Below are 21,177 nucleotides of genomic sequence, written 5' to 3'. Positions count from 1 at the left end.
AGCCTGGGAATAAATTCACGGCCCTCAAAAGCATCTCCTAATGTGAAGTGAGTAGATAAATGGAATGCCCTTTATCAGTCATTTCCTATTAAATTAGTAAAGAAGGAATAAGTAAAGCCATCACTTGTGTAGGCTATAACCTCCAGAATCGTAATTACCTAAATGAGAACCTCAGTAAACACTGAAAGGAAAAAAGACCTTAGCAAATTTCAAAGCAGGGCTTGGTAAAGATCTGAGGAATTTTATCACAGATCCACACAGCAAAAGGTAGTCTTTTAAAATAATTTTATTTCACTGTACTCATATATGGTATATCTAAATCATGGGAGGAGACTGGATATAAATCCGCTTCTAATAATGGCCTCTCAAGCAAAAAGAATGCAATCCCTTTTCCAATAACTCAGTCTAGCATTTAATTATCATATGAAGCGACAAAAAAATTTACTTGAGGAGTGGCTTACAGTTATATAGCAAGATTGTTCTAGGAATGTTTTTTCATAAAATATTTTCAAATGTGCGGGAAAAGTGACAACGGTGAGGGGCTCAAAATCATGTATCTCGCCTTTCAGTATAGCTTTGGTCCGCTTTCCTAAGTCAGTTCTGCAAAACAAGCGGTGATAGAAAAGACAGACAATTGATGGGTTTTGCTTAACTTGTTTCAAAGAAAATCACATTAGTTTGGACTTGGTTCAAGAGATTCAGTCAAAGCAAAAGCTTTCTGGTGATAACACCCTTCTGGGACAAGGTCATCAACACACACACACACACAATCTTAAAGCTTCTAAAGCAGGATGAAGCCTCTGCCCAACAGCTTCCTGCCTTGGGAACCTGACTATTCTGTATAAAGCTATAAATAACTAAACTGCCATTATCTTTATAAATAGAAGAAGCACTTACTTAACCAAGGTGGCTAAAGTGCAATCTTTATTTCTAGGAGAATAAAATTATCACAGGTACTCTCACCTTCTCTGATGTCATCAACTATTCAGTGTTTTAAAGGTTTTGATTTTGAGCTTTAAACTGGTGTAATGCTATGAATCTCAGTTTATTTTTCTGGAAACTTACATATTTATATACTTTAGTTTTAAAAAAGACTTCATTATGGGGAAGGCTGGTTTTCCTCCTAACAGCATAGTCATGTTATACAAGTATTAATAAAATGGTTTTCAATTTGTCTATACAGTATATTCTATGTGTAAAGTGCTTTTGTAAGTACTGTGAGGCTTACTATGGTGCTGAATGAGTTCCACTTTTAATACTTAATTTCCATTTTAAAACAAAGTAAGCATGAGTCATCAATGTAAAAATGGTTTCTATTTTATAAAACCTTACAAAAGTAAAAGGAATGAGTCCTTTTGTTAAATATGGATCCACACAGATATATGAATGAAAAAATAAAACATTTTAATTGGTTGGAAGATATAATATTGTTAATATGTCCCTTCTTGTCAAGGCAATCTACAAATTTAATGCAATTTTAATCAAAATCCTAGCAAGCTTTTTTTGAAGAAATTGACAATCCTAAAATTTAGATAAAGTACAAAAGATAGAGAATAAAGTAAATTTAGAAGAATTACATAAATTCAAGCCTTACTATATGGCTAAAGTAATCCAGGCACCCTGGTGGTGGTGTAAAGATAAGAGATTAAAGACACAGAATAGACACAACTATGCAGCAAGTCAATTCAAAGGAGAAAGCAGTCTTTCCAACAAATGAAGATAAATAATTGACCTCTCTATGGAAAACAAACCTCAATCTATACCTCACGATACATACAAAAATTAAGAAGGATAATAACCCTGAATATAAAAATCAGAAATATGGGATTTCTAGAGGGAAAGAATAAACAATATATTTGTGACACTTGACCAGGCAAAGACCTTTTAGAACATTAGAAACACTCTAAAATAAAAATGTTGATAAAATGCACTTCATCAAAATCAGTAAGTTCTACATCAAAACACACTAGTAAGAAATGACTATGAAGTCACAGGCTAAGAAAACACATTTGCTATATATATCTTGCAAAGTAATCATATCCAGGATATATACAGAACTTCTACAGGTCAACTTTAAAATTCCCAAACAACAACAAAAAGTAGTATTTGCAAAATATTGAACAATTTGCCAAAGATATATGAATATCAAGAAACTCCTATGTCCTCAAATCCTAAGGCATTAAGAAGTACACATTTAAAATATAGTGAGGTACTATTTCTTATCAACTGGAATAGCTACAATCAAAAGAATAATACAGTTGACCCTTGAACAGCAGGAGTTTAAACTGTGAGGGTCACTTTTAGGTGGAGAGTTAATGACTCTAAACCTTTCATTGTTCGTCAACTGTAGAACAAATTTTGGTGAGGACATGGGAATAATTGGACCCTTCACACATATGGGAGAGCAAAATGATACAAGTACTTTAGAGATCTGTCAAGTAGGTTTTCATCAAGTTAACACATATCAGCCTATGACTTAACAATTCTATTCCTAGAGAATATCTAGGAATAGATATTCTATTCCTAGAGAATATCTTAACAATTCTAGACTTAACAATTCTATTCCTAGAGAATATCTAGGAATAGATATTCCTAGAGAATATCCTAGAGAACATCCAAGAGAAATGAAATCCATGTCTATAAAAAAAGTGTATAATATTTTCAGATTACCTTATGCATAATAGCTAAAAACAGGAAACAACTCAATTGTCCAACAACTGGAAAACAAATTGTGCTATAAATGTATGAATTATTATTCAAGAAAAAGAAGGACTTCCTCTCTCTCTCTCTCAGTCACTCTCTCTTCTGCTCCTAACAATGGTTTGAAGTCTAAAACCAGACAAAGTTAATCTATGGTGACAGAAATAAAATACAGATGATGGAGAGAGGCAGGTAAGGATGGAATTTGGTTGGACATATAGCATGGGAGAATTTTCTAGGATTATGGAAACAGTCTATATCATGTTTTAGTTAGTGATTAAATGGGCACATACAATTTTGAAAATTCACTGGACTAGATATTTCAGGTTATTATGCTTTTTTGCATATCAAAATGCCTCTAAAATTTATAGTACCTTTCTGGTGGCTCATGGTAAAGAATCTGCCTGCAATGCAAGAGACCTGGATTAGATCCCTGGGTCAGGAAGATCCCTGGTGAAGGAAATGGCAACCCACTCCAGTATTCTTGTCTGGAGAATCCCATGGACAGAACAGCTTGGTGGGCTACAGTCCATGGGGTCGCAAGAATTAGATACGACTGAGCAACGAACACTTAAACACTGTTACTGCAAATATATCAGCAATTTTCATAAACCCAAAGAACCAACATTGACCATCCCAACATAATAAGTCTAATAACCTAAACTAGAAGTCACAAATACTCTGGTTATACAAGAGTTTTCTGTATGCTGCTCCATAGCAGTCTGAGTAACACCGTCCAATAACATCCTATGTAGATACATAACAAAATGAACTTAATGTAGGATATATATAAGCCAACTTCCCAAATGAGCATAATGCTAAAAGAATTAAGTATTAACTATAAACATGTATTAGTAGGTTTCCTGGAGTGCCTTCCATTTAATTTCTGGATTATCAGCTTTAAAAGCATATATCAATTATACCTTGTTGCTGTACTACATACCATGATTATTACTCCAACAAAAGAAACAACAGTGTCTAAATTCCTGGAGAGAAACCAAATTATTCAATTCATTTTACTTTAATTTCCTTTTGTATGAATCAGGGAACCAGCAAACCATGTGAATAAGCTCTAAATTGTTAAATTGTATCTTCCTCAGAGTCAGTATTTTCCTATGACTTCTGGAAAAAAACAAAGGGTTGATTCAAGCTACACCTAATAAATGTTATGGAGTGATGGTTTATATTCCTCATATTGCCAAATGACACAAATATTAAGTTCTCTATAATGCAGCTACATATTAAAATGCATACTTTCAGACTGATATACCAACATAAATGAGTCCAAGAAGTCATCGTTAAACTTTGCATGCTCCAGCTGCCTGGGCTAATCTTTGCTCCTAATAATTGCTTTCAAAAACAATTGATCCTGGAAGAGTTCATGCCTCTTCCTATCCCAAAGTCAATTGACTGAATTTATAACACAGTCCCAATTAAAGTTATATCAGCAATCTGAAAACTCCGACCCTAGATTGGTAAACTATTCAGCTGCTGTAATAACATTTAATATTTCAAAGTAATCTTGAATTATGAAGAACATAAAACTAAATAATCTGTTTAAAATAATGAAGAATTGTTACTTCAAACTGATCTATACCACTTGCCAAAGCATATACAGAAATTATTTCTAGTAACAATTCTGCTTATTTTTGTTTTCCTATTTGTAAAGTTGAATTCTGAATATATGTATTTTTTATTTTTATTTTTTTTTAACATAAGACCTTTGTTTATGAAAAGGTGTACAGAAAATGTCCTGGTTTTGATAAAGGTAAAATTGATGGAATGTTGAGCTGACTCTATCTTTTACTTTGAGAAATGTGTAACTCAGAGTATAAAAGTTCCTTTTGAAAATAAAGCTGCGGATCCCACTTCACCAGAGCTCTGGTCTCTGTGCCTTTCTTTGTTTTTTTTTTTTTTTTTCTCTCTCTCTCTCCCTTTTTTTTCAGGCAGACTCCATGGAGCACAAAGGCCCTCTGAGTTCACTTTTTTGCCTGGGCTTCTAAGACCTGATCGGGAAGGCGCTCTGTGTCTTCACCCCACTGAGAATGCGCCTGAGGCCTCCGTGAACAGAGCAAATCCATATCAGGGGCTTTATTGGCTTTCTGTGTAAACCAAGGAATATATATGAATATATTTTATTTTTTAAGTAATCATCATGTGAACTCTACAATGAACTAAATAAGTCATTCATTAGGGATTTTATTCTTCTAACTTATTTAATACTTTCCTTTATAATAAAGGATTAAACATTTACATACATATAATAAACATTTACAGTTACTAGGGGAAAAATTCCAATAATGTGATTGTACTTTGGTATCGAAATCTAAGTTAATTCTTGTATTGAAAAGTATAATCAAGAAACTGCTAATTCAAAAATAAGCTGAGGTTTATGATCCATATATAATTTTTAAAATGAGCTTTTTAAAAAGCAAAATAAAGCATATTTCTTTAAAAAAACAATTTAATAACACTAGCTAAAATATTTTAAATAGTGTTACTGCTACTATTCTTAAGGAAATTTTTATTAAGCTATTTTTGTGGACTGGCATTAGGACTGGAAGAAGTTGAAGTTTTAGGTAGCAAAACACAGCAGAAGAAAAGATGACCCTGATTCCTTTGGAGGTGGCAATTTTGTCAGGAGGGTGACAGAATTACATAACTTTTTAATTCTCTGCATTTGCATGAACAAAACATAATTTTTGCAAACATTTTAATGCTATATATGTGAATAAATTAGAAAATATTGTACTCAAAAAACAGGTCAGACGGCCTAGTATATGAGTTATGTCAAAACTTCAAGAAACAGAAAATTCCTATAGAACATTTAAAGTGCTCCACAAGACAGAAGCTTCTCTTAATTCTGCATATCTACTAGTGCCCCAAAACCAAGCTTGGTAAATACAGTTCAAAATATAACTTATAAAGATAGATGTAAACATCCCAACTAAACTATTACCAGATAATATTCAGATATACCTCTAAATAATTATACACAGTAGCACAAACATATTACAAAGCTACAATAACTAAAACCATGTGTCACTGTCACATTAATGTAGCAACCCAGTAAATATGTCTCTGAGCTGATGCAAATATATACTATCATTTAGCATAATACATGCTTCATTTTCCAACAGCTGTTTTAAGTCATGTTGGGACACACAGATAACCACTGGTGGGGAAAACAAATGGCAATTCTTACACATTAATATAGGATAACAAAAGCAGAATTCATAAAGGAAATAAAATGTATTTTACAAAATAAACTTGCTTTAACTGTTGCATAATAAACGTAACAAATATAAAGAAATGAAACCTGAGACAATATACTTGCAACATATAAGTCACTTCCTTAATATCTTTGAAGTCAAGCTTGACATAAATACCCTACATAAAAATGAAATTCACTGTTGAAATACCTACCTCCTCCTTTTAACCTCCAAGACAATTTCCTTAGTTGATTCTCTGTTTCTCTCCATTAGAACGTAAGCTGTAGTGGACAGGAATTTTTGTTCACTGTCTGTAATTCCAACACCCAGAACAGTTCTCGGTGTCCATCTCTACTCAATAAAGTTATTGAATAAATTATAAAACTAGTAGATTGATATTTATTGAAACAAGTCCCTAAATATATACTGAAGTGTCACCATTAAAACTTTTCTTCAATGAGCATATACTTTAAAGTTCAAAAATAATTAAAACTTCAAAACAAAGGAGTTAACTACCCTTCAAAAAACAAAGCCAAAGTTTCTTTCTTATCACATAAAAAGGAGCAAAGCAATAGATTTTATAAATTTTATTCTACATAATCCTTTGCCATTATATCTTTTATAGACATATATGCCATTTTCAGAGCTTTGAGACTGCAAGTGGAAATCACACAATTACTGGGGTCACAAACATACAAACTGTTTCAGAACCACTGAGGCATTTAAGAGAGGCAGCAGTATAGTTGCCCAAAGATGAATAAAGAGCAGTTTGCAGTGACATAAATATTGTCATGGCACAAGCAACTCTAAACAGAGCTATTTCAGAGGCTCTGGGCTCCTGGACAGACACAGCACCCAGGCTGTCTTTTCCTCTCTGCCAAGTACATCTGGGTTCACAGGTGTCGCTGTGTGGTGGAATGAGGAAAAGGATAGGCTTGGAGGAAAGTCATTGCTGGTAGAACTCATGGGAGTGATCGCCAGGATACTGGGCAATTAGCAGATTAAAGAGCTACCTGCAGCTCCTTCCCCTGACAAGGAAAACCACCAAGTACTTTGCCTTGTTGCACATACTTTTCTTGTCAACTTTTGATAATAAAATGACAGTCTGAAGCTTACTATCTTCCATATTCAATGACTACGTTATTGCAATTTGATAATTTAAGGTAAAACCCAAATCTTGATTTTAAAGTGTTTATAAGTTAGACAGCTGTGGAAACAAGTAGGTAATTTATTTAGTCAGCTCTCAGCGTTTGCCACTACTTGTGTATTTATTGCTTTCTAAGAGTGTATCACTCGTGTCATAAATCACATGTCACTGCATCGGTGTGTCAAGTAGATAAGAATTTATTAAATGAGTTAATGGGTCTATCAAAGGAACACTTTTTTTTAACCCAGAGAAAGATTTATACATGAGCAGCATTGTTTATCTCCATATTTTTCACTCATCCATGTATGCCATTCAGGCAACAAATATCGAGTACCTACTCTATACAAGGCATCAAGTTTGCAGGTAGATATACACATTAATAGCTTTCCTGGTGGTTCAGATGGTAAAGAGCCTGCCTGCAGCATGGGAGACCGGGATTCGATTCCTGGGTCGGGACAATCCCCTGGAGAAGGAAATGGCAAACCACTCCAGTATTCTTGCCTGGAAAATCCCATGGATGGAGGGGCCTGGAAGTCTACAGCCCAAGGGGTCCCAAAGGGTCAGACATGACTGAGAAACTTCACTTTCACTTTTCATATACATTAATATTCTTCCACCCTGATGGAGCTTGCAAGAATACATTACAAACAAGAGAGAAAAACAAATAAGCGAACAAGCAAGTGATTATATAATATGATTTTTGAAAAATGCTGTAATTTCAAAAAAGATCAGATAATAGAAACTGACAGGAATATAGTGTGTGTGTGTGTGTGTGTGTGTGCTGAAGCCTCAGTTACTTGGAGAAAACTATCAGAAAGATTCTCTGAGGTTGTGCAGTTTAAGCTGAGGAATGATCTGGGAACAGAAAATGGCAGGATATCAGAGGACATAGCTAGAAATAAATAAAGCAATAGGAAAAATACAGGAATAGAGACAGATGATGGTTTCAAGAAGATAATGAATAATTTACAGATCCAAAAATAAATAAATATGCAAAAAAAGCTAAGGATGGGAATTTGTACATTGCATTATTATTTAGCTGATATGTACATGATATTAAAACAGCAATAAATAGCAGAATAATATAATTTGCAGGGAAGAAATCAGATTATTCTGAGATTCTGTGGGCAGAGAATGCATCATATAGTAGTAATGATCATTATACTGAATACAGAATGAAGAAAAATATAAAGCAAAACTCCAGTGAAGGCTAACACAAAACAAAATTATGAAATAAAAAAGGCATAGATAGAAAAACTTAACCAGCAAAACAATCGTATTTGCACAATTAAAAACTACAGACTAATGTGGGTGGCATTATTTTAGGAAGCACATCCCTAGAATTCTCTTTTGAGACTTTGGCAAGCCTGTTGCATAAATATGTAGGCTACTTGGACAGATTCCAAATGAAACAACTAAAATGATGAAAGGAATGGCTTACAAGGACAGATTAAAGGGAAAATATGTACGACTTTAGCATGTCAGAAACTCGAGAGGGAACATCATGGTTGACAAATACCTGAAACATAAATTTGAGAAAAAGGAATTCTTTATGGACAAGGTTGCAAAATTATGAGCATGTTACAAAGAGAAAAAAACTTCCCATAGTAATAATGCTGTTTTCCAGTAAGAACCATTTGAACAAATAATCCGAGATGGGCCAAGGATTAAGGCACCATGCACACACAGACATTATACCCTGTAGCCTGAACTCTGCAGACCTCAAAATATGCACAGGCCTGAATAGGACAAAGTAGGTCAGGGCATAACTGCAGACATCTTATGCAGCTGTGCTTTAAATTTAGAAGGGATCCTTCCTTGGATTTAAGGCTTTTCTCTGTAATTTTGCTAAAGTGAGAAGAATCCTGGACTTGGGTCTGCAAAACCTAGTTGTGAGTGCTTATCACTCCGAATAGAATTATTCTGTCTATATCTTTATCTGTCAATGGGGATAATAATAATCCCCTGAATTTTTGTGAGGCTTAAAGGAGCTGTTGCATATGAAAACATATTCAATGTGCTTAAAAAGCATAGCTCTTAGTGAACATATCGATTATTTTAATGAGCTCAATGTGTCAAAAAGCGTAGGATGAAGACTGTCAAAGAGCATGATGCCTCAGCTCAGTTCATTTCAGTCGCTCAGTCATGTCCGACTCTTTGTGACCCCATGAATCGCAGCACTCCAGGCCTCCCTGTCCATCACCAACTCCCCGAGTTCACTCAAACTCATGTGCATCGAGTCGGTGATGCCATCCAGCCATCTCATCCTCTGTCATCCCCTTCTCCTCCTGCCCCCAATCCCTCCCAGCATCAGGGCCTTTTCCAATGAGTCAACTCTTCGCATGAGGTGGCCAAAGTATTGGAGTTTCAGCCTCAGCATCAGTCCTTCCAGTGAACACCCAGGACTGGTCTCCTTTAGGATGGACTGGTTGTATCTCCTTGAAGTCCAAGGGACTCTCAAGAGTCTTCTTCAACACCACAGTTCAAAAGCATCAATTCTTCGGCACTCAGCTTTCTTCACAGTCCAACTCTCACATCTATACATGACCACTGGAAAAACCATAGCCTTGACTGCTGCTGCTGCTAAGTCACTTCAGTCATGTCGACTCTGTGCGACCCCATAGACAGTAGCCCACCAGGCTCCCCTGTCCCTGGGATTCTCCAAGAAAGAACACTGGGGTGGGTTGCCATTTCCTTCTCCAATTCATGAAAGTGAAAAGTGAAAGTGAAGTCCCTCAGTCGTGTCCAACTCTTAGCGACTCCATGGACTGCAGCCTACCAGGCTCCTCCGTCCATGGGATTTTCTAGGCAAGAGTACTGGAGTGGGGTGCCATTGCCTTCTCTGATAGCCTTGACTAGGACTAGGCTATTACATCTGCCTCCCTGCTCAAGAGGAAATCATCTCTCCTCTGAGTCATTATTTACTCTGCAGCCCTCTTACATGGTTACCATTCTCTCTCCCGTGGCTTCTAGACATGAGATGTGGCCTGGGTCCCTCAATACAACTCATGGCTCCTCAGTGCAACTTCCTAAACATTCTCCCATTCCCCTCAAACAACAGCAATAAAAAACCTATCCAGTTTCAGTTTCATGCCAAAGACCTCTATTCTCCAATATTACCCCCCATTATAGTTATCTCTTGATATCTGTACCACATTCTCTCAATCCTTAAAGATTTGTGTCCCTAGTTCACTCTCCTTGCCTCCAAAATATTTCTCCTGGTATAATTTTTTTTGGAATGTTGGTACCTACATACATGATTTTTCCAAATGCTTTGATTATTTTCCTTCAGAAATCTTATCCTTTTACTCTCCTTCAATCATAACTCCTATGGTCATACTTTCAAATTTATACTAATAATTATCAATAATTAATTACAGTAGAATTACTACAATCACCTGATCATTTTATTCCTCATATTATCACTTTCTATGTTTCTTACTCATTCCCCTTTGGACCCACAGCTTAGCCTTTCAAATTTGCCAGGATTTCCAGTGGATCCTATCACTTCTTGACAGAACTCCAGTTTTCTCGTGGCCAGAGAGGGGAAAGGGACTTTGGAAATTACCATAGCCTGAGATTTCATAAAGCAAAAACAATGAAAGTATTTGGGCTGAAAAATTCCCAAATGGTTGAGTATCTCTTGAAATGGATAACCACAAAGAATAGGCTGAAAAAGGAGAGAGATAAGAAGGACTGAAAATTAGAGCAATGATCAGAGTGAGTTCAGTGGGAATGAAGGACAAGGAGAGGTAAAAAGAGAGAAAATTCTAGTGAAAAATGGAATGTCTGAGAAATTTCAAGTTCTGTTAAATGAGCAAATCACATGATGACAAAGTCTAATGAACAGCATTGCCAGCAGGTACCTAAAAATGGAGATGGGAATATTTAGTGTTGGGAACTTCCAGGAAGTTTAGCAACAGAATGTTAAAAGAGTCACAAGCTTATAGGGGCCAAATGATAAAGAAGAAGCCTTTGAGGAAGTTCAGGATGTTGTCATAGTTAGTAATTGGATCCAAAGAGAAAAGGAAATGTTATATACTGATGGAAAGGAAGTGCTAATGTTGTACTGAGAGGCAGTAAGAATATTTTCTGAAAAACCAAGTAGTACATCAACTCCTTCTCATCTTGTGAGTTTAAGAACTGAAGAAAAAACAAAAAATAAAAACCACCAACTATAACTACCTCGAGCAAAATGGGATAGCAGAAAACAGTAAAAAAAAAAAAAAATTAAGTTGGAATCAGAACACACAGAATCAAGTTCAAACTCTATTATTGGCTGCTTGAATTACAAGACATGTTGAATGTGAGTGATGTGACTTTCTTGAACTTCATGTTCCTTATCCATTAAATGACATTAAGAATGTTCTGCTTATGTCCCCTAAAATAGATACAGGAAATGCTTATGAAATTTAAACTATTGTTTTATTATTATTATTTTAGGGGAATAAATATAATAATAAATCATGAATGGTCTATTTCAACTATAAAATACTGTACATATGTACAGACGAAGATATTAACAAAGTGATCTCATATTAGATGATGTAATTTTCATTAGTTTGTAAAATATTTAAAGTAAATACAATTCCAGTTTTAAAAAATAAATCATATTTTGGTTAAATAACTCGAAATCATAAAATATAATTTTCTAGCTGATATGGTTTGAGCACCATTTGGTGCTTTTGTTTGGCTACAATTTCTAAATGGGATTACACAGAAATAAAATTAAATGAGAATGGGATGTAAAGCAAATAAAATACCTTCATTAAACTGCATAAATGAAAACCTAATTAACCTCTAAAATCTCTATGTCCTACATTATGTATCTGTTAACCTTTAAAATCATTTTGTCCTACATGACATATCTGAAAATTATAGGGAAAGCATGGAATCCTAGAAAACCAAGTAAATTATAAAAGTCAAGTTGAAGTAAAATTGAGTGGCAAGATTTTGAAGAAAATGCATTTTGAATCACTTCTCAACTTCTCTTTAATTCCTGTCTTCCCTATTCATACGAGTGATGAATTTTTCTGAAAGACATATTAACTCCTTCTGACCAAGTATACGCCAACCTTTATTTCTGAAGATGAAGAGATGTACTTTTGTTTTACCGAATTAAATTTGAAAATTTAAAAAGTATTGTCCTAAGAAAGTAAATATAATTTGTCCCTTCCAAAATATCCACCAGTTAAACAGAAACTGGACATGATGTGTGTGTTCTACAAATAAGAAAATCCCTTAACACACCATTTCCATGACATAGAGGATGTGTGACTTATTGAAATACAGCAGAGCCCAGTATTTAAGAAAGCAGGCTCTAGATTTAAACTGGTTCTATTTCTAGAGATACTTAGTAGATTGTTCATTTGGGAGATTATTTAACCTCTCTGTATCTCTGTTTTCTCATTCATATGTAAATAATAATACGAGTCACTTCATAGAATCCTTGTGAGAATCAAAGATGGTACTTAGAACATGGGAGCACATAAGAAGTATTAAATAAATATTAGATTTACTAACTATACTAAATAAAAATATCAAATGTCCCTTGTTAATTTATCTAGCAAGATGCTTAGACATGAAAGAAAAAAAGATGAATAAACAAATAGGAAAGACAGTGTGGATAATATTAGAGTTCAATTAATATTTGAAGCCAAACATGTGAGAAGAAAGGGGTATTAGAGATGTGAGCACAGATAAGATTGGTGCCTATAAATGGGAGACTGCTCTACATTACTGGGAGGGGTTCTGCAAAATATTTCCAATAAAAATATTCTTCAGTGTTCCCACTTGACTGTTTCAGTCTTCTCTGCTCAAGAGTCATGAGCCTATTTGACTTGGGCGGTGTTCACATGATCTCCAGTGGCAGTAAGATATAAATGGTCATCCTAACCTCAGTACAAGAAGAGGATTATTGTGCATTCCCAAAATATATGCCTTTATCAAATACCAAGCATAAACCTAAAAGAATGCATGGTGTCCTGACCCACCTAGAGACTACTTTCAATCATAAACAAAATCATTTAACAAGAGATTAAAACTTTGGCCTTTCCATCTATGGAATGTTACACTATAGAAAATTATTTTTAAAGAGACTGATCAGTTTGATACAGACCTGTTTTAGAAAATGGAAAGAGTAAGGCTTAGCTCTAGAGTCAATTTTCTTTCTCCATAGTAACAATCACATACAAAAGTGCTTTAGTACTTAAAAAGCCTTCACTTAAATTCTTGAACTTAAATCCTCCATTCTACTTCATGCACTATTAAATCTTCTGTGGAACAAATCCTACATGGCTACTATCATCATCATAATGCATATGGTAAAACAGATAGCAGTATATTTTCTTCTAAAATATAACCAAATAATTGCCTGACATCTTATCTGCATTCTGATATCTACTTCTTTTCCACAAAATTGAGTCCTGTATTTGATAATTTGTACCTTCATTCATTACTTTAGGAGAAATGCAATCAAAATATATATATAAGAACATAATCTCTGAAATGATGGGAAAACAAAGTTTCAAACCAGCATATTCTTCAGATATGTCTCTTTTACCTTTAAACAGGTTTTCAAGCTTAAACATTTTGGACAAAATCTCTTCAATAATACACACATCTCAGTGCCTCTGTACCCTCCAAATGTTGAACATATGGGTAGTGAGTCTTTGCCTAGTATACAAGATCAGTAGCTGCTTCAACTAGGGCTATATTCTCTGCCAGGGTAGACTTAGCCCCTCCCCCAAATAAAGGTTCCTAGTTTCTTACACTGTAAGGAAGCCTTGCTTTTACATATACTTTGTTCAATCTCCTCTTTGTCTAGTAGCTGTCATGTTTTATTGCTCTGATTAAGCCTGACTTATTACCTCATATGTCTTTAATTTTGGGGATTCAGTTTATAGTGAGCCTGGGAACCAAGAGAATAGACTCTTCTATATGATTTAAGGCAGAAATGCAATTATCTGTTTTAAGTGGTTAGGAGTTTTTGATGTTTTCTCCTAGGTTCTCAGCTCTGTGCTACAAGTAAAGCAAGAGACTTCTCTACAAGTTGGGTGGATATAAACTATTAACCAGTTGACAGTTTTAAGCAGGACACTCAGATTAAATCAAGGTATAAAATCCTGCTGCTGCTGCTACTGCTGCTGCGTCGCTCCAGTCGTGTCCGATTCTGTGCGACCCCATAGACGGCAGCCCACCAGGCTCCCCCATCCTTGGGATTCTCCAGGCAAGAACACTGGAGTGGGTTCCCATTTCCTTCTCCAATGCATGAAAGTGAAAAGTGAAAGTGAAGTCGCTCAGTCGTGTCCAACTTTTAGCAACCCCATGGACTGTAGACCACCAGGCTCCTCCATCCATGGGATTTTCCAGGTAAGCGTACTGGAGTGGGGTGCCATTGCCTTCTCCATAAAATCCTGAGTTGCTCCATAATTCAGATCCTAATTTATTTCCATTTATGTTTTAAACCTCAGGAGTTAGTAGTAGCAGCTTTACATTATCATATTTTTTTTGTTCCTCACAAGAAAGCAAACTGCAAATGCCACAATGTGTTAGAGATTTGCAACTTTTTAATAATGATGACAAGTTTGTATAGTGGATGCTGTGCCCTAGTGCTAACCAGCAAAGAAATGTTGGGAAAGGGGTTATTTGAGGAGGTCTCTGTCACAGAAAGGATATACCACTGGAGACAGACTACTTGGCATGATATCAGTGACTTCATAAAAAAACTGAGAGAATTTGTATAATAGAAATGGTGCAATGGTGAATCTGTTTTAGTACTGTTAAATACTGTATTACTGTTTAATACTGTTTTAAGGGTTATATCAGCAGATGCTAGAACTAACCTTTGAGGAAAGGTTATTCACTAAGGACCAATTAGAAATAAACAATGTCAAGTCACTGACAGATACTGAAACACAATAGTCACATACACAAGGATTAATACGTCTGAAACAGGTAATAATAAAACTTTATCATGTCATTTATTCTTTTTTGGCCACATGGCTTATTTTGAAACTTGCAAGTTCCAGGAAACATATACTTTAAAACTGTGACAAAAAGAATAAGTGGTAATCTCTTTCGGGACTATAGATCTGCACATATAAATAGTTGAATATCAGATCAGATCAGATCAGTCGTTCAGTCGTGTTCGACTCTTTGCGACCCCATGAATCGCAGCACGCCAGGCCTCCCTGTCCATCACCAACTCCCGGAGTTCACTGAGACTCACGAATATACATCCACGTAAATCAGCAGAACAGCGTTTCCATGTATAAAATTTACAGTGGATATAGAAAGTAAGCTTAAAAGTATTCCAAACATTTCAGTAATAATCGCTTTACTAAAAGTGCCTCTTAGCTCTAAGTACATTTCCTTGTAAGTTACTCAGGAAACCCCTGAAAAATAAAGGTTCAATCTTGACATATATTTATTTCTGTGTGGTCGTTAGAACTACTCTGCCTCCAAGTTAAAGTCCTGTGGTACAAGCAATAAGTCCTTATAACTCACTTTCCCTCTCTTTCTCAGGGGAGCAATGAAAACTAATAACATCAGTTTCACAGAAAGTAGAAAATCACTTTATGTGGATTTGCAGATAAGCATTTATTCCTTTACTCCCCTTGACCTGCATCCCTCCTTTAAAAATATCTCCATTGATTATCCTGACACCTGCTGGCAAGGGCACAGTGCATCCCAGTCTACTTTTCCCTTAAACAATTCCCACAAAGCAGAGATTGTTTAGAGGTATTTTCAGTAACAATTAAGTGGCAATTCATTCAGTTTAAGTACTTAATTTCTAGCATTATCATGTAACCATGAGAAAATTTTCAATAATCTATTTCACATAGCCAACTACTTAAGTTTTTATATATAAATACAGGTTTCTTTCATTAACCAAAAGATGGTAATCATTACATGGGCTGTGACTTAAAAAACAAAAACATGCTAGACATCTTCCTTAAAACACAGATAAGAACTGAATAATACAAACAGCTTGGCTTTGGTTTTCTATGATTTTTTTTAACATAATAAAGTCAGCTTGCAAACTATTTGGGGAATAAAATCAAACTCACATAAAGTCATAGGAGTAAACTGATTAGCTATGAGAGAATCCATACCATTAATTACATAGTTGCAAAATTTGCTGTTTCTCATCTGATTGAATTGAGTTCTGAAGCCCACACTATTTTTGTGGGTTTCTTTATTTGGCAAGGAATATAATGAACTTACTACATCATAAATGATACTCAAAGCTGTTTGCACTGCAAGTATATTCAATAAACAACAAATATCAGAATTAACCTTCTTAGTCTTTAGGAAACTTTCAAGTCAGTCAGGTTTTCACAACTGAATACAAGTGATAACATATATAGGCCATCCCACTATCAAACCCTTCAAAAGATGAAAAGTTTTAAAAATAAATTACCTAATTAAAATTTGTATCTTTAATATCAGAGAAAATAAGAGTTTGGACTACTAATTTAGAATCTAAAAATTGTCAAATTTGTACTTTGTCATGACTTTGAGTAACCAGGCTTTTTTAGTTTAGTCATGTATATTTTAACCCTTTGCATTGCTATCATTTTCTGAGAAGGAAAAGTCATATATCTAGCATTAAAGGCAAGTTTTAGTAAAATGTTTATTAAAAATACCCAACATCCTGAATACACATTTTATATAAACACTGATGATAAGATATTTGAGAAAAATAAGAGAGTTTTAATTCAGAGAAGAGTTTAGAAGTAAAAGACATTTGCCTGGTTTTGAAGATCTTTGTAAGTTCAAGACCACAGAAGGGAGAATAGACCGTTTCAATTTTGTAACCCTTAATTTGTATTTTTATGTGTCTTCCCCTAACGATATAAATTTAAAACAAAATGCATTTCATCTCTAAGAAAATATTTTAAAATAATCAGAAAAAAATTGTTTAAGATAGGGGTGGGGGGGTGGGGGGATGTGTTTTGGATCATAACAGAGGTCAAGGCTTTGCACTGATCTTCACTTAGTTATTATGTTTAATTTAGTATTTCAAAATTATTTTTAAATGTTTCACTTAGATCTGAAGTTAGCATTTAAAGTATAAAATTAATGAGCATGTAAATCAGGTAATGAAGACACTAATGTGTAATAATTTTTAAAAGTACACAAATCTGTTATTCCAGCAAAGACAGTTACTAGCAATTATAGAAGCATGGGTGTTTTTTACTTGGAATGAGATTATTCAAGTATTAATTGATCCCCATGTAGAATTAACTAAAAATCACCACTGATTAAAAAAGCAAATGCAAGTGCCAATGATTCATAGTATTTAGGACATGTCTAGACATTTTTAGAAAGTGCTATTTGCTTAAAGACTTCAGACACAAACTGCAAGCACAGGGACAGATTGCATAAGATATCACGTGCTTGCTGCAACTGTATGCATGTATTGGATTTTTTAGAGCAACCCATAACGATGAATAATTTAAGAGTTAATAAAATATTCAATCTGACTGATCCATGGGTTTAATTTTAAAATAAAAATGACTAATAAAAAGAATTACATGTCCTTATTAAATCTTAGTCATTAATGCACATAAATTGCAACCCACACAGGGAACCAATTCATAAAAGGTATACAGTAGGCAAACTGTGTCTGGGGAGGTGGGGTGGGGGCAGCGCAAGGGAAATTCTCATCATTAACACTGGCTTCAATAAGTTTGTTCAAAGTTTAATTGTTGGGAGCTGTCATGCAAGATGCACTCTGCCTTTTTGCAGGGCTAAGGGAGAATAAATTAGAGAGATGCAAGTTTAACAAAAAGAGCTCAGGGAAAGCAGTCCATTTCTTTCCTACAGCCCTCTATCCCTTTCCCCACAGGTTGACTGGAATAAAAAGAGAAATCTACCGAAGAACGTGGAGTATACAGTGCCGAAGCATTGTTTAGGAGCCGGAAAGAGAGCCCAGGCATAACACCGAGGTTGGACTGCCTGGCAGAGTAAGCTCCCTAGGCGCGGGAAGATTTAGGTGCAGAGCTGGGATACTCTCACGATGCCCCAGGTCTCCTGCAACCAGACCTAGGGAGGCAAGCGCGGCCCCCACGCTAGACGCACTTTCTCCTCCTCCACCCACTCAGCCCTCCACCTCCACGCGGGTGCCGGACTGATGGTGGAGGCGATGTTGGCATGGAGTAGGTGCCCGTGTGTGCGTGAGTGTGTGATTTTCGGTTTGGGTGGGAATGCAGGCAGGGAAGGAAGGTGGAGATGGGAGTGCCTGCTGTTTTCCCTTCCATTCCCGCTAAGGGATCAAAGTGCAGGAGGAATCCAGAGGGGAAATGAGAGAAAGGAGAAATCTCGGTAGCGGGAGTACTGCCTTTTTCATATCGATGAGAGACTCCGCAGCACAACTACAGAGCCATTACCATTCCTTAACCTTCAGTGGAGTGGCTGCCTCTGCCGGATAAGTGGAAGGGCACGTTGTAAACGCCAGCGAGGCACACACCTACATACACCTACACGCTAGGGAAAATAGCCACATTCTGGGGGAAGAAGGGAGCAGGGAAGCCCCCCTCCCCCCAGGAAAGGTTCGACCTGGATAGCTACTAGCTGGCATTGAGGGCATCTGGCCAGAAACACCCAGCTTCTTGGGCAAATTGTAGCCCAAGAGTTCACAATTTTCCTGTGAAACAGACGGACGGGCGCACGGATAAATGGTGTAGAATATTCATGCAGTGTCTAATATTAAATGGATCAGAGTCAATGCATGTTTTAATCCAGCTACCTTTTGGAGAGGCACAGCATTTTAAACCCTGTACTGCACTCAGCTCTCCACTTGAAGCAGCCTGCGGTCCGTTTCATTACCCACGGAATACTTAGAGGGGGCCGCCTGCATATGTGGGCGCAGAAGGGACTCAGGTCCACCTCCGAGGACCCACCCAGGGTCCCTGATGATCCCCCTGGCTCTTTTCAGGCAGCTAACTTCAACCCCAAAGCTAGCGGAGATGAAGTCAGAATGACTTGTACTGACAAGACATCCTTCCCAGGGACCTGGAAGCCGGCTACGCAACTCAGCAGGAGAGTCCTCAAAGTCTTGTATTTTATTTTTTTTAACAGACCGGTTTATTTCATGCAAGTCATGAAAACCACCACCAGACCAGCTCTTACAACTTTTCCGCTCTTGGGCGGGGGCGCCAGGGCTGTCTTGCAATGCACGATTCCTTATTACCAAGAGTTAGGCTTATACCAGGAGGAAATGCTGAGCAAAGCTCGGGGCCTTTGGGGTTACAGGAGAGGCGGGTTCCAGGGTTTTTTTCTATTATTGATGCAGCACGTCCAGGATGGAGAAACGGGAGCAAGCCGAACGGACGTCTCCACCGCACCCATGGCCCAAACTCCCAGCACCAGGTTCGGATTTGCAAACTGCTCAGCGTGGGCCTGGCAGTAAGAGCACCGCACCCTGGAGGCGGACAGCCCGGTGGGTCTCCAGCCTCTTCCCCTTTCAACTACTCAGCGCCCGGGGCGAGCTAGCTTCTCTGGCTCCCCAGAGAAAGCCCCGCCTGGCGCCTGCATCTGGCATCACCCACAGGGATCTGGGAGGGTTTGCTTGGCGACTGTAAGCTGTGCAAAATTTCTCTCCCGCCTCCCCATCTTTCCTAGATCTCATCTGGGTACCCCACACCCCCTTCCCAGCTCAGCCTCACCAACACTCCGCTCTGACTTTGCAAAGCACTTTTCCCGGGCACCCAACATAGGGTGCACAGCCTCCTCCGGGCCGCCCACTGGGCTAGCCACTCCGGGCGCGCCCCCGGGACCGCCTCCAGCCCCCTTCGCGGTGTCTCCCAGGGGGACTCACCACCTGTCCCGCCGCCAGCCCCTGGCCCTTTGCCTCACCTCTGCAGAACTGAGGGACGCTGAGGCTGAGCCCAAGCAGAAGCCAAGCAGCCACCGAGTGCTTCATGATCCCGTCTCTTGGACGTGACCCCGATGGTCAAGGGTCTTGGCGGAGGGTAGTGTCGCCGAGGTGGCACCGCAGGGCAGCGGCAGACCCCACCCCGATAGAGGATTCAAGAAGATGTCTTCTTCCCGCAGCGTCTCCTGAAACAAATGGTCGGAGAGGACGAGAAAGAGGGGTGACCCAAGAGAGGAACGTTGCTTCCCCTATTGCCTGCGCTCCGGTGGCGCCGGGAGGTGGGCGAGCTCCGAGGAGTGGCCGGCGGGCTCAGCCTCTGCGGCGGGTGGGTCCCGGCCGAGGCACGGCGGGTGGGGCGGGGCGCTGGGTCCCCCGCGCCCGCGGACCCGCAGACGGTGCGCTCGGCTCCAGTCGCTGCGGCCGGCGGCTGGGCTGCCGACTTGGAGAACAATGAAGCGTGAGCTGGCGGGGAGCGAGCAAGCCGGCGGTCGGGAGCGCACTGTGTACAAACAGAGGCGGCGTGCGTGCGAGCCTGAGCCTCACAAGTGCCCGCCCGCCCAGAGCGCCCCTACCCCCCGCCCCTTCCTTCTTACTCCCTCCACCAGCCTCCCCCTCTTCTCCCCACTCCTCCTGTCTCTCTTTCTTCTTCTTCTCTGTCTCAGAGGTGGCTCCTTCTGCTGGAAGAGAAGAGGGAGACAACTGCAGCCACACCCTGGCACCTGCCACCACCTCTGAAGTTCCTACAGTGCCTGTATCTTCTGCATCCACGCCAGGGACTCCCCGGCTTCAGGAGAAGCACACTCAGAGTCTGAGATGCCCCTGGTTTCCAGGCTGGACTTTATAATGAACCACATTAAGGAATCCCCTGAAGTCCCCGTTCGCAGTCTAGCCGGGAAAAGAAGTTAAGAGGTTTGGAAAAGTGGCTCTCTTTGGGGCACAAAGCTGCTTGAGAGATGAACGCTGGCAAAGGGATCTGTCCCAGATTCTCAGGAAGCACAACCTCGTCAGCAGGCAGACTTTCATCAGCTTAGACAGTGGGGATGGTCTGCTACTGATCTGCCCACCCTTCAGTTGGCTCTAGGGTTGAGGAGAGAGGCTTGTGGGCTCCTGTGTAAACCGGAACAAAAAGGTGAAGGCACAGAGCAAGTGAGTGCCAGACACATCTCCTTAGGCAGGACATCTGTTTCAGAGGAGAAATAGTGGGGCAAGTTTGGGGATCATGTAAGGAAATAAAA

General features: G+C 38.4%; 1 protein-coding gene across 2 annotated transcripts in view; it reads right to left on the bottom strand.

Annotated features, from left to right (window-relative positions):
* EDIL3 (EGF like repeats and discoidin domains 3) overlaps window positions 1-20,596 on the bottom strand; it is a 482,936-nt gene extending 462,340 nt beyond the window's left edge. The window contains exon 1 of one of the 2 annotated variants that reach the window (XM_027545670.1): window positions 19,924-20,596. In XM_027545670.1, coding sequence (XP_027401471.1) covers window positions 19,924-19,990 — 67 coding nt within the window. In that variant the 5' untranslated portion in view covers window positions 19,991-20,596. The remainder of the gene's footprint in view (window positions 1-19,923) is intronic. The other variant, XM_027545671.1, reaches the window with a different exon arrangement.
* Window positions 20,597-21,177: the final 581 nt, after the last annotated feature.

The sequence above is a fragment of the Bos indicus x Bos taurus genome, chromosome 7, assembly GCF_003369695.1.
Source record: "Bos indicus x Bos taurus breed Angus x Brahman F1 hybrid chromosome 7, Bos_hybrid_MaternalHap_v2.0, whole genome shotgun sequence".
Taxonomy (NCBI): Eukaryota; Metazoa; Chordata; class Mammalia; order Artiodactyla; family Bovidae; genus Bos; species Bos indicus x Bos taurus.
This window is presented reverse-complemented; position numbering and strand designations above follow the sequence as displayed.